We start from the raw sequence: 17,269 nt of genomic DNA, 5'->3' as shown, positions 1-17,269 counted from the left end.
AGAAGGTCAAAAACATTGTTATCGTCGGTTTCAAGCCCAACATAAGGGGGGCCAGTTAATCGTAAATAAGTTTAGGCTTTCGTCAGCCATATTGTTTTCTGTTGGAGGAAAAACCAGGACCGCACACATTATCTATAATTATGACCCGTTGACAACGTATTGTTTTACTGTGTACGTTTTCAGCGCCCCAATTGTTCTTTTCGCGTTTAAATTATCGATATAAACACTTGTTAATACTTTCTGCATTTGTTTTTTACATCATTCATTTCCGTATTACGTTTAAGTTATTTTAACGCAATTTTCTTACAAATAAATCTACTTTAACCTTTCACAACAAGAGCATTTTACAACGTGTACGTTTTCCCAATTGTTTTTTTCCGCATTTAAATTAAACGATGTATCAAAATTTGAATAGTGCACCTTAACCTATAACTATGGAAAACCATTTATACACCAATGGCTGTAAGTTATTTTTTTTTCAAAAATAAACAATTATAAACAGAACGACTCATAGAAATCTATCTATATTCTTTTTTCATTTTAATATACTTTCATAGAAATGTTTCTGTTATGTCACAAAAAAACTATTTTCTTTACGTCACAAGTGCCACACTCATACATTAATTCCATAACTAATATAACATATTGACCCAACGGGTCACGGGTAGTCTAGTATATATATATATATATATATATATATATATATATATATATATATATATATATATGTTTGGAAAATATATACTGCAATTAATCTATACAGGATTTTTCGCGTTTAATCCTCGTGAGTATTCATTAGGCTATTGCATGAAACTGATGTTTCTTCCTATACTGAATTTTACTGGGTTCGTATAATTCAGTAAATTTTTCATATACAAAATTATATATATATATATATATATATATATATATATATATATTTAGTAATGTGATTGATAATGTAAAAATGAAATTATCATTAAATTAAAAATCCGTTTCGTAAGAAGGAACAACAACAAAATCAATTATTCGTACGATCGTTTCGGAAAACGGTGTTTTTATTGTGGTATACATCAAGTTACGGATAATAATTATTACATATAGTTTTTTAATAAACAAGGTTTCCTCGTCAGCAAATATTGTGAAGGGTTTTTATTAAATGTAAAAGACACCATAAATAAACCTAGCATTAAAGTATGTTTTCAAAAACGGTCGTACAAATAATTGATTTTGTTTTTGTTCCTTCTTATGAAACGGATTTTTAATTTAATTATAATTTGATTTTTAAATTATCAATCACATTATTAAATATTAAATTTGCTCTAGGATATTTACCTATCGAGCTGATTATATATCTAAATTACAACGAGCACTTTTTCTTTCCTGTATTTTAATTAAATTAGTAATTTTACTATTACATTAAAATACACTCTGCTCTTTAGACTATTGTTCTAATCTCCTTTAATATATATATATATATATATATATATATATATATATATATATATATATATATATATATATATATATTAAACCAGACCTATATTGTCGTCCATTTGCAAAGATATTCCCCCCGCACACCATAATAACTCTATTAGTTATGTATTTAAACGTAGTTGCAATGCCCACTATGTTGGGCGCGCATCACAAAGATTAGGTTTCAGTTTGAAACAACATTTACCATCAAAGATTCGTTATGCAAATTTTTCACCCTCGGATTGTGCTGAATAATACGTATGATTCTGCGATTTGCAACCACCTTATAAATAACAATGCGTGTGCCACGAATTTCAGTGCTGACATGTTTACGATCTTGAGTAAGCATTTAAACATTTTAGAAACTATTTTTATTAAGTCTTTGAGACCATCTTATTGCAAGCAAAAAGAACATCTTTTAGGACTTAATTTAGTCTCTATGTAATTTTCCTCCGTTTATTTTTCGCCCCCCCACCATATTCATGACTTTTTTTGTTTTTGTTTTTAATCGTATTTTCCTTGATTTAGCTCTGTTGAGCAAGGAACGAAACCTGGTCAGCTAACCTTTACTTTCATTTTTTTATTTTTCAAATCAATATGTTGATTGGTCTGTATTTAGCTATTATTAAATTCTGTACCCCCCCCCCGAAAATGTTCACACACACACAGACTTTCAGCTTTATATATTATATATATATATATATATATATATATATATATATATATTTAATATAGAGCTGAACATCTCTGCGTGTGTCTGGTCACGATTAGGCTCCTATATGGTTGACTATTATAGACACTGACCACATATAATGATAGAAGATGCATCGAGACACAGGAATGGGTATGTTTGATCTGGCATAATGATGATTCATTAAAATTGTGGGCTCTGCGTACGCGCCTGGTCCACAAAGTATGGAAATAAAAAATGTAAAATAAAAAAAAACGTTTACAATTGTTTCTGATATATATGTATATAATTCTACTTTGATAAGTATGTTTTAACTTAAATAGGGATGGTACAATAAAATTGTGGGGTCTACGTTCGCGCCTGGCCTCCATAGAATTTAAATAGGCACGAACTTTTATAAAGACTTTTCATATCTATCTGCGTAAGTATACTTTGATAATTATGTCTCAGTTTGAAGTAATATGGTATAATAAAATTATGGGGTGTTCGTTCGCGCCTTACCTCCATAGAATGGAAATATGTCACAAAGTTTAACAATGTTTTTTATTATAGATCCACAGAATAGTGTGATAAGTGTTTCAGTGTGAACAGGTATGGTATAATAATTTATGGGATTTATCTATTTTATTTTTACTTTAATCATATTTTGCTTTGGTTTTGATACCCCCAAATTCGAAGCTATCTCTATACAACCCTTACTTTTCATAACCTATCATACTTTAATAAATCAGAGCACATGTTCTGTAGGCTGTTTTTGAACCCAATCAACGACGGGTACTTTTGCTAGCATATATATAATACACGCACAACACACATATATATATATACATATATATATATACATGTATATATATATATCCGCGATATATATATATATATATATATATATATATATATATATATATATATATATATATATATATATATATATATATATATTGTGTACTCGTGCCGAGTCGTAGAAATTTCCAGGTTGCTATATGGGGGTGCATTAATTCACTGGGAGAGATGCATCCTCAGTCTACCATAATTATTTAGGTAAAGTAAACTCGAATGTAAAAACCTGCGATCTACTGTATACTCTGTCCTGTGGCATTCGTCTGCACAAACAAATGTTAGCAGTAATACTAAAAAATGTGAATGGTTCTAAATAAAAAACCTTCACCATTATATAAAAAAAAGTCATCTGTGTATATTTCCGAGCAACTTAGTTTTTGTGATGGAAGCTAATACGTCGAAATGTATATTTTCCGTGGTACTGGGGTTACTAATCAGTCAATCAGATTCTTTGTTAATTACACACCCATTTATTTTAGCCAATGGTCACGCGCACCTGTTTGTTTGTTTTTTAACGATGATTTTTCTTATTTCGTGATCGGAAATAACCTAGTTTAATTCAGACGTTTATTTACATTTAATGTTAGACCAGAGTATTTTTATGTACTACTTTTTGTAATTATTAATATAATATGATTATCATTTTTGTTATAGCTGTTATTATGATTAATATTAGTAGTTCCTCATTATTTATGTACTACTTTTTGTAATTATTAATATAATATGATTATCATTTTTTATTGTTGTTATTATGATTAATATTAGTAGTTCATTATTATTTATGTACTACTTTTTGTAATTATAATATAATATGATTATCATTTTTGTTATGTTTGTTATTATGATTAATATTAGTAGTTAATAATTTTTATGTACTACGTTTTGTAATTATTAATATAATATGATTGTCATTTTTGTTATGGTTGTTATTATGATTAATATTAGTAGTTAATCATTTTTATGTACTACTTTTTTATTATTAATATAATATGATTATCATTTTTGTTATGCTTGTTATTATGATTAATATTAGTAGTTAATCATTTTTATGTACTACTTTTTGTTATTATTAATATAATATGATTATCATTTTTGTTATGGTTGTTATTATGATTAATATTAGTAGTTAATCATTTTTATGTACTACTTTTTGTAATTATTAATATAATATGATTATCATTTTTGTTATTGCTGTTATTATGATTAATATTAATAGTTCATCATTATTTATGTACTACGTTTTGTAATTATTAATATAATATGATTATCATTTTTGTTATGGTTGTTATTATGCTTAATATTAGTAGTTAATCATTTTTATGTACTACTTTTTGTTATTATTAATATAATATGATTATCATTTTTGTTATGGTTGTTATTATGATTAATATTAGTAGTGAATCATTTTTATGTACTACTTTTTGTAATTATTAATATAATATCATTATCATTTTTGTTATGGTTGTTATTATGATTAATATTAGTAGTTCATCATTTTTTTCTTTATCCTAAGGTATCATTTATTTTGTGTATACATATTATTGCTATTTCATTCTCGCAGTTTAATAAATAAATGTTTTTAATATATATATATATATATATGCATATATTTATAAATAAATATATATATATGTGTGTGTGTTTTGTATGTGTAGTTATATATAATCTATTTAATATGTATGAAAGTTATAGAATAATCTATAGAAAAATGAAAATTTTTAAAATGAGAAAATTGAAAATGTTTTATAAATGAAAATCGTATTTTTATATTAAAAAATACGGTTTCCATTTATATAACTGAATCTTACAATAAACTGTGGATCAACTAGTATAAATATACCGCACCAATATTTCTTGTTGTTTATACTCTATAGTTTCTTTTGGTCGTACCTTACTGAACGGTGTTCTAAGGTGCGAACGATCAGTTTCTAATAGCTGGTTACAATCTAATAACTAACATGAGCAGATAGATTTAACTCAATTACACGCAGCATAAATTTTAATGTATAGTTTTATCTAATATATATATATAATGGACTCTCCCGTCGTGTTCGACGCATGAGGGTAAAAAATTCGCTGTTTCACTCTGCCTTCAATGCTTGTGTCGCATATGTGACACGAGACCAGCTCTGCTCCCACAAACAAAGCCGCACGACTCACAGGATACAGGCTGGGAAGGGGGTATTCCTACTCTTGTTCTAGGAAGATTTGTTTGATTCAATAGCCGTGTGTCAATGTATGTGTTAATGCCCGCAAAACATTTTTCCCTCCACATTTTCTACCCGCAGCATCTTCTTCAAAGTTTTTTGGGTTCAGGCCTGCGTGCTTAAGATTGTGTTTCAGCTTATCCCTGTACCTCAGAAATGGACGCCCCACATTTCGATTACCCTCTTTCAGTTGACAGTATGCTAGTTGCTTAGGAAGACGGTTTTCATCCATGCAAACAAGGTGACCAGCCCACCGAAGCTGAGACTTCATCAGGATGGCCTCAATACTTAAAATGTCGCACCTAGCAAACAATCCCGAGTTAGGGGCCTTGTCTTTCCATGTTAATCCACATACACTGATAAGGCAACGTTTATGGAATGTATCCAGTTTCTCAATCTGCCTACGGTATGGGGTCCAGTCTTCCGATCCATACAGGAGTATCGAAACAATCACTGCACGATAAACTGAGATTTTGGTCTTTAGAGTCAAGCCTCTTTCATTCCATACTCTTGACCGCAGTTTGCCGAAGGCATCAGTCGCCTTTGAAATTCTGCTCGGTATCTCATCATCAAGTTATGCTGACGAATTCACCTTATTTCCGAGATATGCAAAGGATTTAACATACTTTAGAGGCTGTCTATTCACTAAGACATTCTGAGGCGATTCCACATATTCTGGTCTCAGAATATGCACACCACCTTGCTGCAACGGGGTGGGGCTTGGTTGGTAGATAACTTCTGTCCTTTTAAAACTAATCGTCAAACCAACTGCTTTTGCGGCATTGGGAAACTTGTCAACTAATTCTTGTGCTTCTTCAAATGAAGTGGCCACGAGTGCAGCATCGTCTGCAAAAAGAAAATCACGAACCATTTTGCTTTTTGTTAGTGTTTTAGCTTTGAATCTTTGATGATTAAAAAGACCCCCGTTAGTTCTAAACTCAAAATGGACACCTTTCGTGTAATCTTTAAAAGCATGCTCGAGCATGATTGAAAAGAAGATGGCAAAGAGCACAGGTGCCATAACACAATCCTGTTTCGTACCGGTTTTTACCTTGAATGACTCAGAACTTTCCGTCTGCTCTTACACGTAACTACATATTCTCGTGAAAGGATATTATTACATTTAAAATTTTTTCAGGGATTCCAATTTTATTCAAAACCTTCCAACGTGCGACTGTTGACAGAGTCAAACGCCTTGGTTAGGTCGATAAAAACGACAAACAGATCCTGATTTTTCTCACGTGCCTTCTCTGCAACTTGGCGTAAACAGTAGATCATGTCGATGATTCCCCTTCCAGATCTAAAGCTACACTGCGTCTCAGGATAAATTTTGTCTACTAGATGAATGATTATCCTGTTCAAAATGACCCTGGCTAGTACTTTTCCAGCCACAGAAAGCAGTGATATTCCACGGTAGGTATCACAGTCAATGCGCTTTCCTTTATTCTTGAAAGGATGGATTATTGACGAGTTCCTGAAATCCTGAGGTACAGAACCGTTTTCCCAGATCCTGATGAATAACTCCAAAAGTTTTTTTCAAAAGTGTGTTTCCTCTAAACTTGAATATTTCAGCCGTTATACCATCATCATCTGCACACTTTCTCAGTAGCATTTGTTTTACAGCTGCGAGAACTTCAGAAAAATTAGGAATCACATCTAGTTCTGGTATTTGGATTCTTGCAGGCAAAGAACTCAAAACATCATCGTCAACATCAGAAGAAGAATTCAGCACTCCTTCAAAATGGTCCTTCCAGCGGTTAAGGATGTCATTTTTATCAGTCAACAAGGTTGTACCATCTGCCCCCATAACGGGTGAAGTACCACATTGTTGTTGTTCAAAAACTTCTTTCAGACCCTCATAAAATACCCTCGCATCTTTACTATCAAAAGCAGCCTGGAGCTCAGAGGCTTTTGCAGACCACCGATCTTCTTTCATTTTCCTCAATTGGCGCCAAACATCCCTCCTGACACTGAAATAAGCCGACCTCTTCGCTCCAGAATTCTTGTCTGATATCCAGGTCCTGTGCGAAGAGTACATCCGGTCTAAAATACCCTGAATTTCAATATCATTTTCGTCGAACCAATCCTGATGCTTCCTCTTGGAAAGTCCTAGTACGTCCCTTGAACATTCATAAATGGCATCCTGCAATTTCTTCCAGGTCTCTTCAATATCATTGTTTATTACAATTTCGTTTAACTTCGCATCTAACATAGAATATATATATATATATGTATATATATATACGTATATTTGTGTGTTTGCACACGCATAGACATGCATATTTATATATGTATGTGAGCAAGAGAAAGAGGGAGGAAGAGCGGAAGAGCAAAAAAGTTGGTGAATATTTTAATATTAAAATACATATTGAATTTCTTACTTGTTTTGTCGTATTGTCATCTTCAGTCGGCCCCTTTTTTGCCTCTTTAAACATTGTATTCGGTTTGCGAATGATTGGCGCCACGCTTTTTTGGGAGGACATTTCGGATAATTGTTGGCCATCACTGCAACGAAACAAAAGTAAAATAAAATCTCTAATTGAATAAAATGTTTTTTTCTGTTCGAGCTTAGCAAATTAACTATTCTAGTCGTTCAGTAACCTATTTGGACAAAACACTCAAGCGCCACTTCGTGCCTAAACCAATTTCGAATCACCTTGAATAACGATAAAGGTCATTTGAGTTCAATATACTTTCACATCTTAAACCATGACTCTTAATTTAGTAAGTGCCGTTAATTAACTTTAGTTTCCTCGTGCAAAAAATAGGTCTCCTTGGGGGTTGGAGGTGATTTATAGTTTCATTCTTATTGCACAGTTCTTATCCATATAGTGTACTTTATATAGGAATCTGTATTTTATGAAAAGTGGAACGATGAAATTGTCGCAATAGAAAAGACAACATGATTTCATATCTGTTTGATGAAAACCGACTTTCTTTATTTGGTGCGAACCATCATCTAGTTGGCTAGTTGTATACAAATCCCAAGAGTGATAGGAGCCTTCTACTATGTCTGAGAGTGACACAATATTCTACAAGCGAGATCGGAGATGCGCTGTTGTACAACTTATGCTCTATATCGATCCAAGTTATGACAACAGGACCATTGCCAGCACCGTCAAAATGCATCGCTAGATTACCATGCATAACAAGAGCACGCACAGGGTGATAAAAATAAACTTTCCCGCCACAGTTATGGTCTTTGGAGTGGTTTCAAGTGAAGGCCTACATCATGCAACCTCACATCTTCCCAGTCAGCTTAAAAGTCAACACCAAAGAGTATCTGGGTATGTTAAAGAGTTTGGTGATCTACTGGGGTAACCAGGTGGTCGCTGGCAAACATTGAGTGTTACAGCTTGAATCAGAGCCGGTCTAAAGATTCCAAACAGACCCAAGCTTGCCTTCAGAAGGAGCACTACGATTTTGTACCCATCTGCCAAAACCCCCTCCTCACCGACCTGAACCCACTGGATTACTTCATTTAGTCATACGTCAAGAACATCACCAACATGACCTCCCACAACACCAAAGCCAGCCTGATCGCTGCCATTTGCCGATTATTCGCTTAGTTCCCGCCGGCGCTTCTGGAAAATGCATGCACCTATGTAGCTTAGTACAAATTATTTAGTTGCACAACCGAACAATTCAGAGGCAAATACAAATCTAATATAAAATGTCTCTGAATTTTGTAGATGAAGATAATCGTTTATATTATTTGAATCATTTGCATTACTGTTTTAAACTTGAGTGTTATTTGCAGGTTTACTTTGTCGAAATCGAAAATCTTTCTGTCTCGGAATTTCGAACAGAGCCCTTTACTTAAACCGTTTTAATCTTTCTAAACGGAATTTCAAACGGAATCCTTTATTTGATCCTTGCAGGGTAGCATGCTTTCCTCCGTCTACTATGATTGAGTAACAGTTTTACGTGATTCTCGGTTCTATCTTACATATTGTCCGTACTGAAGACTGAACCTTTAACCTCCAGGAGACTATCACTAACAACTGCATTTTATCTAGTACTTTATCAGTTATAACACAGATCCTTAGATGATATAAAAGATTCCGTTTGAAATTCTATTCAGGTTTCTTAGTTAGACTAGATACATCTGAAGAAGTTCGGAAGTTTTATCAGCCTAAACTTTATACAAAGATATAGTCAATAGTCTGACTAATCTAGATAATAGTAATAAAATTATTAAGGTTATTTTTAAGACTTCAATTAAGGTAATTCTTGTCAAGTAAGTTGGAGGCTCTATACGAGTAGAACATGTATTCATACAGATTTTAGATATTCTTAAATGTATGAGAGAATGAAATAAAAGTGTGGAATTAATTCATAAATTACGATCGGGAAATACCATTATGTTTCTAGACTAATCTGAATAAATCATTATTAGGGATAACATTTATTTGGAAATAATAATGTTAGAAGCAATATCATTTTTAGAAAATGATATTTTCTACCTTCGTAAAAGCAAAACTTTTGGGGTCATAGCATTTTTAAGTCTAATCTTTTTCATCAGTAGAGGGGAATAGCAAAGTTTATATATAGAAACAGCTGACATGAAGATATTAACATAGGAATTAAATAGGAAAACACTACATGCATATATATAGTGGAACGATATAATAGAAAAATAGCTATAGAGAAAAAATAGATGATACATATACAAAATAATATAAAAAAAGAACATGGAAAGACATAAAAAGGTACAAAAATACATACAGAGTACAGTATAAATGGGAGTAAGAGAATTCAAAAGCAGCAGGGAGTATACGGTAAGAATATGTATACTGTAAAAGTAAGAAATCAAAAATAAAGTTAAAATTGAATGAAATAAAATAAAAGTTTAATGTAAAAGATAAAATAGAAAAAAATAAAATAATAACGATAATATAAATCAATATAATTTAAAATGAAATAAAATAAAAATAAAAAGACAGATTAATATATATATATATATATATATATATATATATATATATATATATTGTTGGTTGGTTGGTTGGTTGGTTTGTTTTACGGCATATCAATGCTTTTCAAGTTATTTAATGCCGAATCCAAAGATTTTGAAGAAAATTTTTTTAATAAAATGTATTCGTTGTTTTCAAGTCAGTTTCTATTCAACCCATAGTTGGGACCCTAACAGGTACAACCATTCCGGGTCAGAGTGGACCTGGGAGCAATGGCAATTAAAGGGTGGCTGCACACTCCCCAAACCACGCAAGCTGGGGCCTCACCACTGTATAAAGTTTAAGGCCATATCCAGGACAATATATATATATATATATATATATACATATATATATATACATATATATATATATACATATATACATATACATATATATATATCAATGCATGTGTTCTAATCTATTTTTATACTTCATAACTCTCTAATTGTATTAATAGATCAACTTAGATCTCCATTGTTAAAATATGTTCTGTTTCCCTGTAGTCGCTTATGTTTATAATATTTACTTCGTCCCATAAATTTAGAGGGTTTCCAGGTTTTCTTCATACGAGAGACATTCAATATGTAATGCCCATGACCTACTTCTCATAGCAGTAGAGCAACGAAACTTTCCTCTACATAGGAGTAACTCATAGTTACGCATTTATTCTATCGTTCAACGCAGCTCTGTAGACCCTCTCTCTATACACTATAGTTGGTCCTGCAGAACTTAAGAAGTCAAAGCTGCATCCTCTGGAAACGTATTCCTTAAAAAAACTTCATTACAGCGAAAACGTAAAGTCAGGTGCTAGGTCAAGAGAGTACGGGGAAATCGACAATAATCTCATAGCCACTCACTCGTACTGCTTATGTAGTGAAATCCATATTGTGGAACGGATCGTTCTTTTGCAGGAGATATATAACTTTGATCCGCCTCTTAATTTTGATAACTTCTTTAAATTTTCTTAAAATAAAGAATAATAAGAAATCCGGCATTACTACTCCGTCCTGGTACCTTAAGACCGTGCGCCAGCGGTTGACTGTACCCTTTCCTTCGTTGTTGGTGGTGATTCCAAGTGTTTCTACTTTACCGTCCAGCCTTGCGCCACATTTTCCTATAGTGGGAAGCAGGTAAATATTTTCTAAGAGCTAATGTTTTAATCCTAACTATAGACGATAATAACCAAGAATTACATAAATGAACATTTCTGTGCGGTCATGGTTGGCATAATGAGGACAATCCACGAGGACAATTAAAAGCGGATAAAATTTTAAATTACGAAGAGGTTACCAAGATATACATAAAGATTCGTCAGTTCAGCTAGACAATTACCAACTTCGAAGAAATGCACTTAAAGAAAAGTCAAGTTCAATATCGCCGAAACGTCATTACTATAACGACCAAGATCAGAGTAATAGCCCAAGTAATACAAATACTACACATGAAAAAAATATTATCTGAAAATTTTGTGAAAACCTAAAATTTATTTATAGATATAATTTCCCTTTGAACTTTGTGTGTTCTTCGTTATTATCAAAGCCTTCATTAGACAGATGTCAGCAACATCAGCAGGGCGCAGCTTCCGTTGTAAAGGGCGATGCAGAGATAATAAGATACACTATCTCTGCATCCTATACGTTTTATTCATTTTCAGAATATAAATATCATTGATAATTTCCACCCAAGAGATTAATGAATAACTGTCTTCGTTGTTTAGCGCCTCGTTGAACAATGTCTATTTGTGGGGATTACCACCGAGAAGCCGAAAGGGAAAATCATATCGTGCTGTTTTCAATAACACTTGCATAAAAAGTCGTACGTTATCTGCTGAATGGGATAGAATTAATCAAGTATGAGTAAAACAAATCAAGTGTCGACACGTTTTTTTTTTGTCCACAGAAACTTGTAAGGATTTGCATTGTTTCTTTCTCTACTTACCTTCCGGCTCTCATGGAAGCTCGGATATTGGCGACTTTCCATAATTCGTAGCCGATACTTGCATAGGCTACAATCATGACTCCAACCGGAAAAATGAAAAGGATTACTAACATATACAACTCGTAGATGATTGAATACAATGAACTGTCCCATTCTTTTATGCACCAAAATGCTTTCCTGGTTATACCAACTTCCAGATGTTTCTGAAATGATAGAAAAATTATATACAAGAAAAAAAAAACATATATTTATAAAATGCATTAACAAAATATGTGCAAAAAATAAATTAGATTTACGTAAGAGATGCATAATTAAAAATGAAAAACATAAATTCTCAAAGTTTCCTTTTGTTTTCATAAAAATGATGTATGTCTATATGCTTATATAGTTGAAGGATATATTCCAAAACTAATTAATCGAACATGATGCATTTGGCACGCAACAGCCAGGTATGAGAGTTGGCCATGTTAGCAGTATGAAGTGTAATTTATTTTTATGCAAAAAAAAAATTAAAAACTTCCGTGATCATTCATATTTTCGATAATTGTGAAATTTTAACAACATATATTGTAACGATACGAGGTTGGTTTGTTCGTGGAAATATTCCCCTGGGCAGAATCTTATGACTTTACAAGACTAAAAGTACCCTCTCACTTCTTGTAATATATTAATAAAGAAAATGAAAAAATATACATATCGGCCTCGAGTTGCGGCCTATATGATACGTTGTCTTTGTTTATATCAGCATCGTCATGATATAACCGAGTAAAGCAAAATGAAAGACCACACCACCCAGGGTTATAGATCTAGAATAATTTTATTGATCTAGAATAATTTTGTAGATCTAGAATAATTTTGTAGATCGTAAATAATTGTATAGATCTAGAATAATTTTATAGACCTAAAATAATTTTATAGACCTAAAATGATTTTATAGATCTTAAATAATTTTATAGATCTAAAATAATTTTATAGATCTAAAATAATTTTATAGACCTAAAATAATTTTATAGATCTAAAATAATTTTATAGATCTAGAATAATTTTATAGCTCTAAAATAATTTTATAGATCTTAAATAATTTTATAGATCTAAAATAATTTTATAGATCTAAAATAATTTTATAGATTTAGAATAATTTTATAGATTTAGAATAATTTTATAGCTCTAAAATGATTTTATAGATCTTAAATAATTTTATAGATCTAAAATAATTTTATAGATCTTAAATAATTTTATAGCTCTAAAATGATTTTATAGATCTTAAATAATTTTATAGATCTAAAATAATTTTATAGACCTAAAATAATTTTATAGATCTAAAATAATTTTATAGATCTAAAATAATTTTATAGATTTAGAATAATTTTATAGCTCTAAAATGATTTTATAGATCTTAAATAATTTTATAGATCTAAAATAATTTTATAGATCTAAAATAATTTTATAGATCTTAAATAATTTTATAGATCTAAAATAATTTTATAGATCTAGAATAATTTTATAGCTCTAAAATAATTTTATAGATCTTAAATAATTTTATAGCTCTAAAATAATTTTATAGATCTAAAATAATTTTATAGATCTAGTATAATTTTATAGATCTAGAATAATTTTATAGATCTAAAATAATTTTATTACAAAATAAGGTTTGCTCTCCCTAGAAAATCATCATGCAATCTACAAATAGAAAGAGGGTTGGGCGACGGAAAAATATCCCGTAAATAAATTAAAAGGGATATCTTTCTTCCTTTTTTTGTTCTTGTCTATATGAAAGGATTACCCAGTTCAAAAAATAAGACGAAGAATAACAAGAAGAGTATATAAATGAACGGAACTGTTCAAAGGGACTGAGAAATGGCTTGAAGAATGGGGGAATATAAAATGAAGTGTAACATATCCGATGTTAAGAAAAATATTTTGTCCAAAGGACATAATAATTCAATTTCGAAGGGTTTTGAAAAAATCAGTCGGCGACAATGTATTCTGGATAAAAATCAACATTTCTTGCTCGTGTCTTCTTTAGCTTTATCAGCTTTATCGCTCTCTTTCCTTGACAAATAATTCCGTGGGAGATCGGGAAATCAATACCCCCACTTCGCGTCTCCTAAAGCAGGATTAAACTTGTTTACTAACACGGTAAGTATTTTTGCAGGCTCATCTTCGATGAATAACTCTCCATTGAATACTGATTTCTTTATCTCATGCGAGAAAATCTGTTCTATTGCGTTATCAACGCAACATGGCGACACCTCGTTTTGTAACCTTGTACCGTACAAGATCAGTTCTTTGCACAACTGTGCAATGCGGTCAAGTCTGCATTTAATTCGTCCTTTTCTGCCCATTCCAGTCCTATGAATTGGCTCGGGCGCATGATACATGGTCAGTTTATACCATGGATTCGATTACAGCGTGATTGGGAAGACGTTAGCATTTTTGCACATTCACTCTAGGCCGTACGTGTATTGGATGATTTTTTTAAATATTATTTTTATGGCGTGCTTGGTTTCTGCGCTAAAACATTTCTTAAATTAGTTTTTCTTTCTCTCTCGTTATCTTCGGGAAGAAAGCTGGTGTAAGGATTGAGAGGAGATGAGATGGAATCGTATCGAGTCAGGAGGGTATGGCATTGATCCTGTGATTGCTGTTTTCGGGTTGTGGTTTTAAACCTCAGAAGTTCTGAAGAAAGAACTTGTTCATTGATCGAAATAAAATAAAAACCAAAATGAGGATGAGTTTTATCCCGTATTATAGCTTAGTCGCGCTGATACGTCACAATATTAGACATCAATTAATAAATAATCTTCAGATTAAATGTTTAAGGAAGTATTTTAAATTGTTTTAGCACCATTATTATTTTCTATAGAGAAATATTAATATATCAGATTTACATTGAATTTGATCTAGAGTCTTTAGATACACAGTATGCAAGATCCTTTGAATTCCAATTTCTTCATAATGCCTTTTCCGAAAGGGAAGAGTACTTATATGTAGAGGTAAATGCGATAAAACTGACAGGAGTTGAATCTGGCTCATGCAGGTACCAACTTGACTATCGCAGTGCCACACTTTTAATAATAAAATATCTTTTGTATTCTTTAACACGAAAAGAACAAGTGTATTGCAATGAATAGCAGCTTGTTAGATGAGATTACCAATAACTGGCTAGGCTTAGTTGTTGTCTGTCGTCAATACAACGTAATTTATTTTGTGTAGACTAGTTTTGTCAGCATTTCAGGCATTGGGTTCCCTTCACAAAATGCGGTGAACTCGATATGACTTGAACACGCAAGATTTTGTATTTTATCTTAAACCTGATATTGACAAGGTTCGGGTTAAATACAAATTAGTGTTATTTGGAAAAATCTGAGTTCACTTAAGAATTATATGCCGTTGATTAAGTTTAACTGGTAGTTATCAGCTTGCAGACTTTTACCTGACAAGACATTTTCAAATATTCAAGAAATATATACGCTCATTTTCTTATTGATTTCTTAAAAAATGTGGATGTTTGGCACGGCAATTTTTTTCATGTGTATTATTCATACATGTGTATCGTGGTATTTCGTATTTAAATATAATTTGTTGTAAAGAGCAATTCTGTGCCCGTACAAAAGACAAGTTCGTCCAAGGATGGATGTGTGTTGCCACATCTGGGCGGAGCTGCTAGAAGTACCTTATTCCGCCTTGACAGAATTCAAAATAGAATTCGTAGCCTTTTCTCTTCCATACAACCTCTTTCCTACAGAAGAGACGTTGCGAACTTGTCTTAACTTTACCGTTATTTTAATGACAACAACTCGTCTGAGCTTTAATCCATGACCTCCCCTCGCCAAACTTTTCCGAAAAACACTCCTCTATCTCAAACCACTATCAATAAGTTCCTCCACACTTTATCTGTGCCCAACCCTAAACGTGGATTCCATGAACAAAGATTCTTGCACAGAACTGCACTCATGTGAAACTCTCTTTCGTTTCCTTGCTTTCTAGCTGGCTACAATATGGCTGTCTTCAAGTCTAAGGTAAACAGTCTTGATAGGCCGTCCCATTAACTAATCCAACTTACCAAATTTCCACTGCTAACGATTACTACGATATTGCCCCACTGACTAATGTACACTCATAAACCCTTACCCTCGAGTAGCCGCCCGGCCTTGATAAATGGTAATCTCTTTGTAAAAAAGTAATAATAACTTCTTGTGAAACATTCATACGGCAAAAACTATTGCCATTTCATATAAAAGTCAATATGTTATATAAACTTAGTTTTGTTTTTGTTTAAGAGCATAATTGTTATGAAGCACGCTGATATCATGTCGAGTTATTGTAAATTATTTTATTGGAGATTTTTTAGAAAAAAAACATAATCAGTCTGAATAAGTTGTTCTCTTCACTAGTTCTTTCATGTCATTGTTGGTTGTTTTATTATTGTATGTTGTCTTGCATTTGCTATTAAAACATTTTAGTTTCAGTTTTTTTTTTTTAAATAGTCATGTGAAATTTAATTAAAATTATTTCCTTGGAACTTTTTCTGCCCAGGGTCTTCCGTTCACTAATTAGCTAATCAGTTGCAGTAAATATTTCAAACGAAATCGAAAAAAAAAAACCCCCCAAAAAAAACAATCAGCCTTAAATAGAAGTTAACGTTGTTTTATAGTCAATAGTTTGAAAACACGAAACCAAAAAGTGCATTAAAAAAACACGATTGGAAAAATAATTTAAGGATACAAACAAAACAAAGCAACTAGTTTAAAAGAAAATGAATCAAAAATATGGAAGAAACTAAACAAAAATTATAATCATATTTTAATTTTTTAATGCTATTGAAGTATTGTAATTAATTTAGACGTTTACAAATTGATGCACAAAGTAAATCATACGATTTCGTCCGCCTGACATAAGGAGATTGGACCTGTAACCCTTGTCTGTTCATCTGTTAATCAGTTCGTCTGTCCGTAATTTTGTTAAAAAACTACGCCTTGGATTTCTTTTTAAATTTTGCACAAACATTAAACATGATACGAGCAAAAAAAGTAACAGAACGGAATTTTCGGGAAAACTCCGGTTTTCCCCTAGGGGTGACTTTTGCGTTAAAATGGCTAAAATTGACAAATTTGTGCTTTTAAAAAAAATTGATATATTGGACTTTTATAAAACTTTCTGAAAAGTTGTAACTGATTTCT

The 17,269-nt window shown here is 31.8% G+C and overlaps 1 protein-coding gene across 1 annotated transcript in view; it reads right to left on the bottom strand.

Moving 5' to 3' along the window:
- The window catches only part of LOC145287972 (pyroglutamylated RF-amide peptide receptor-like), a 452,383-nt gene that overhangs the window by 3,318 nt on the left and 431,796 nt on the right, over positions 1–17,269 (bottom strand). Inside the window, exons 5-6 of the mRNA XM_080135948.1 lie at positions 12,087–12,289; positions 7,572–7,695 (exon numbers count right to left, since the gene is read on the bottom strand). Of these exons, the coding sequence (XP_079992074.1) occupies positions 7,572–7,695; positions 12,087–12,289 (327 nt within the window). The remainder of the gene's footprint in view (positions 1–7,571; positions 7,696–12,086; positions 12,290–17,269) is intronic.

The sequence above is a fragment of the Euprymna scolopes genome, chromosome 11 (assembly GCF_053919585.1).
Source record: "Euprymna scolopes isolate OS-2025 chromosome 11, ASM5391958v1, whole genome shotgun sequence".
In the NCBI taxonomy this organism is placed as follows: Eukaryota; Metazoa; Mollusca; class Cephalopoda; order Sepiida; family Sepiolidae; genus Euprymna; species Euprymna scolopes.
This window is presented reverse-complemented; position numbering and strand designations above follow the sequence as displayed.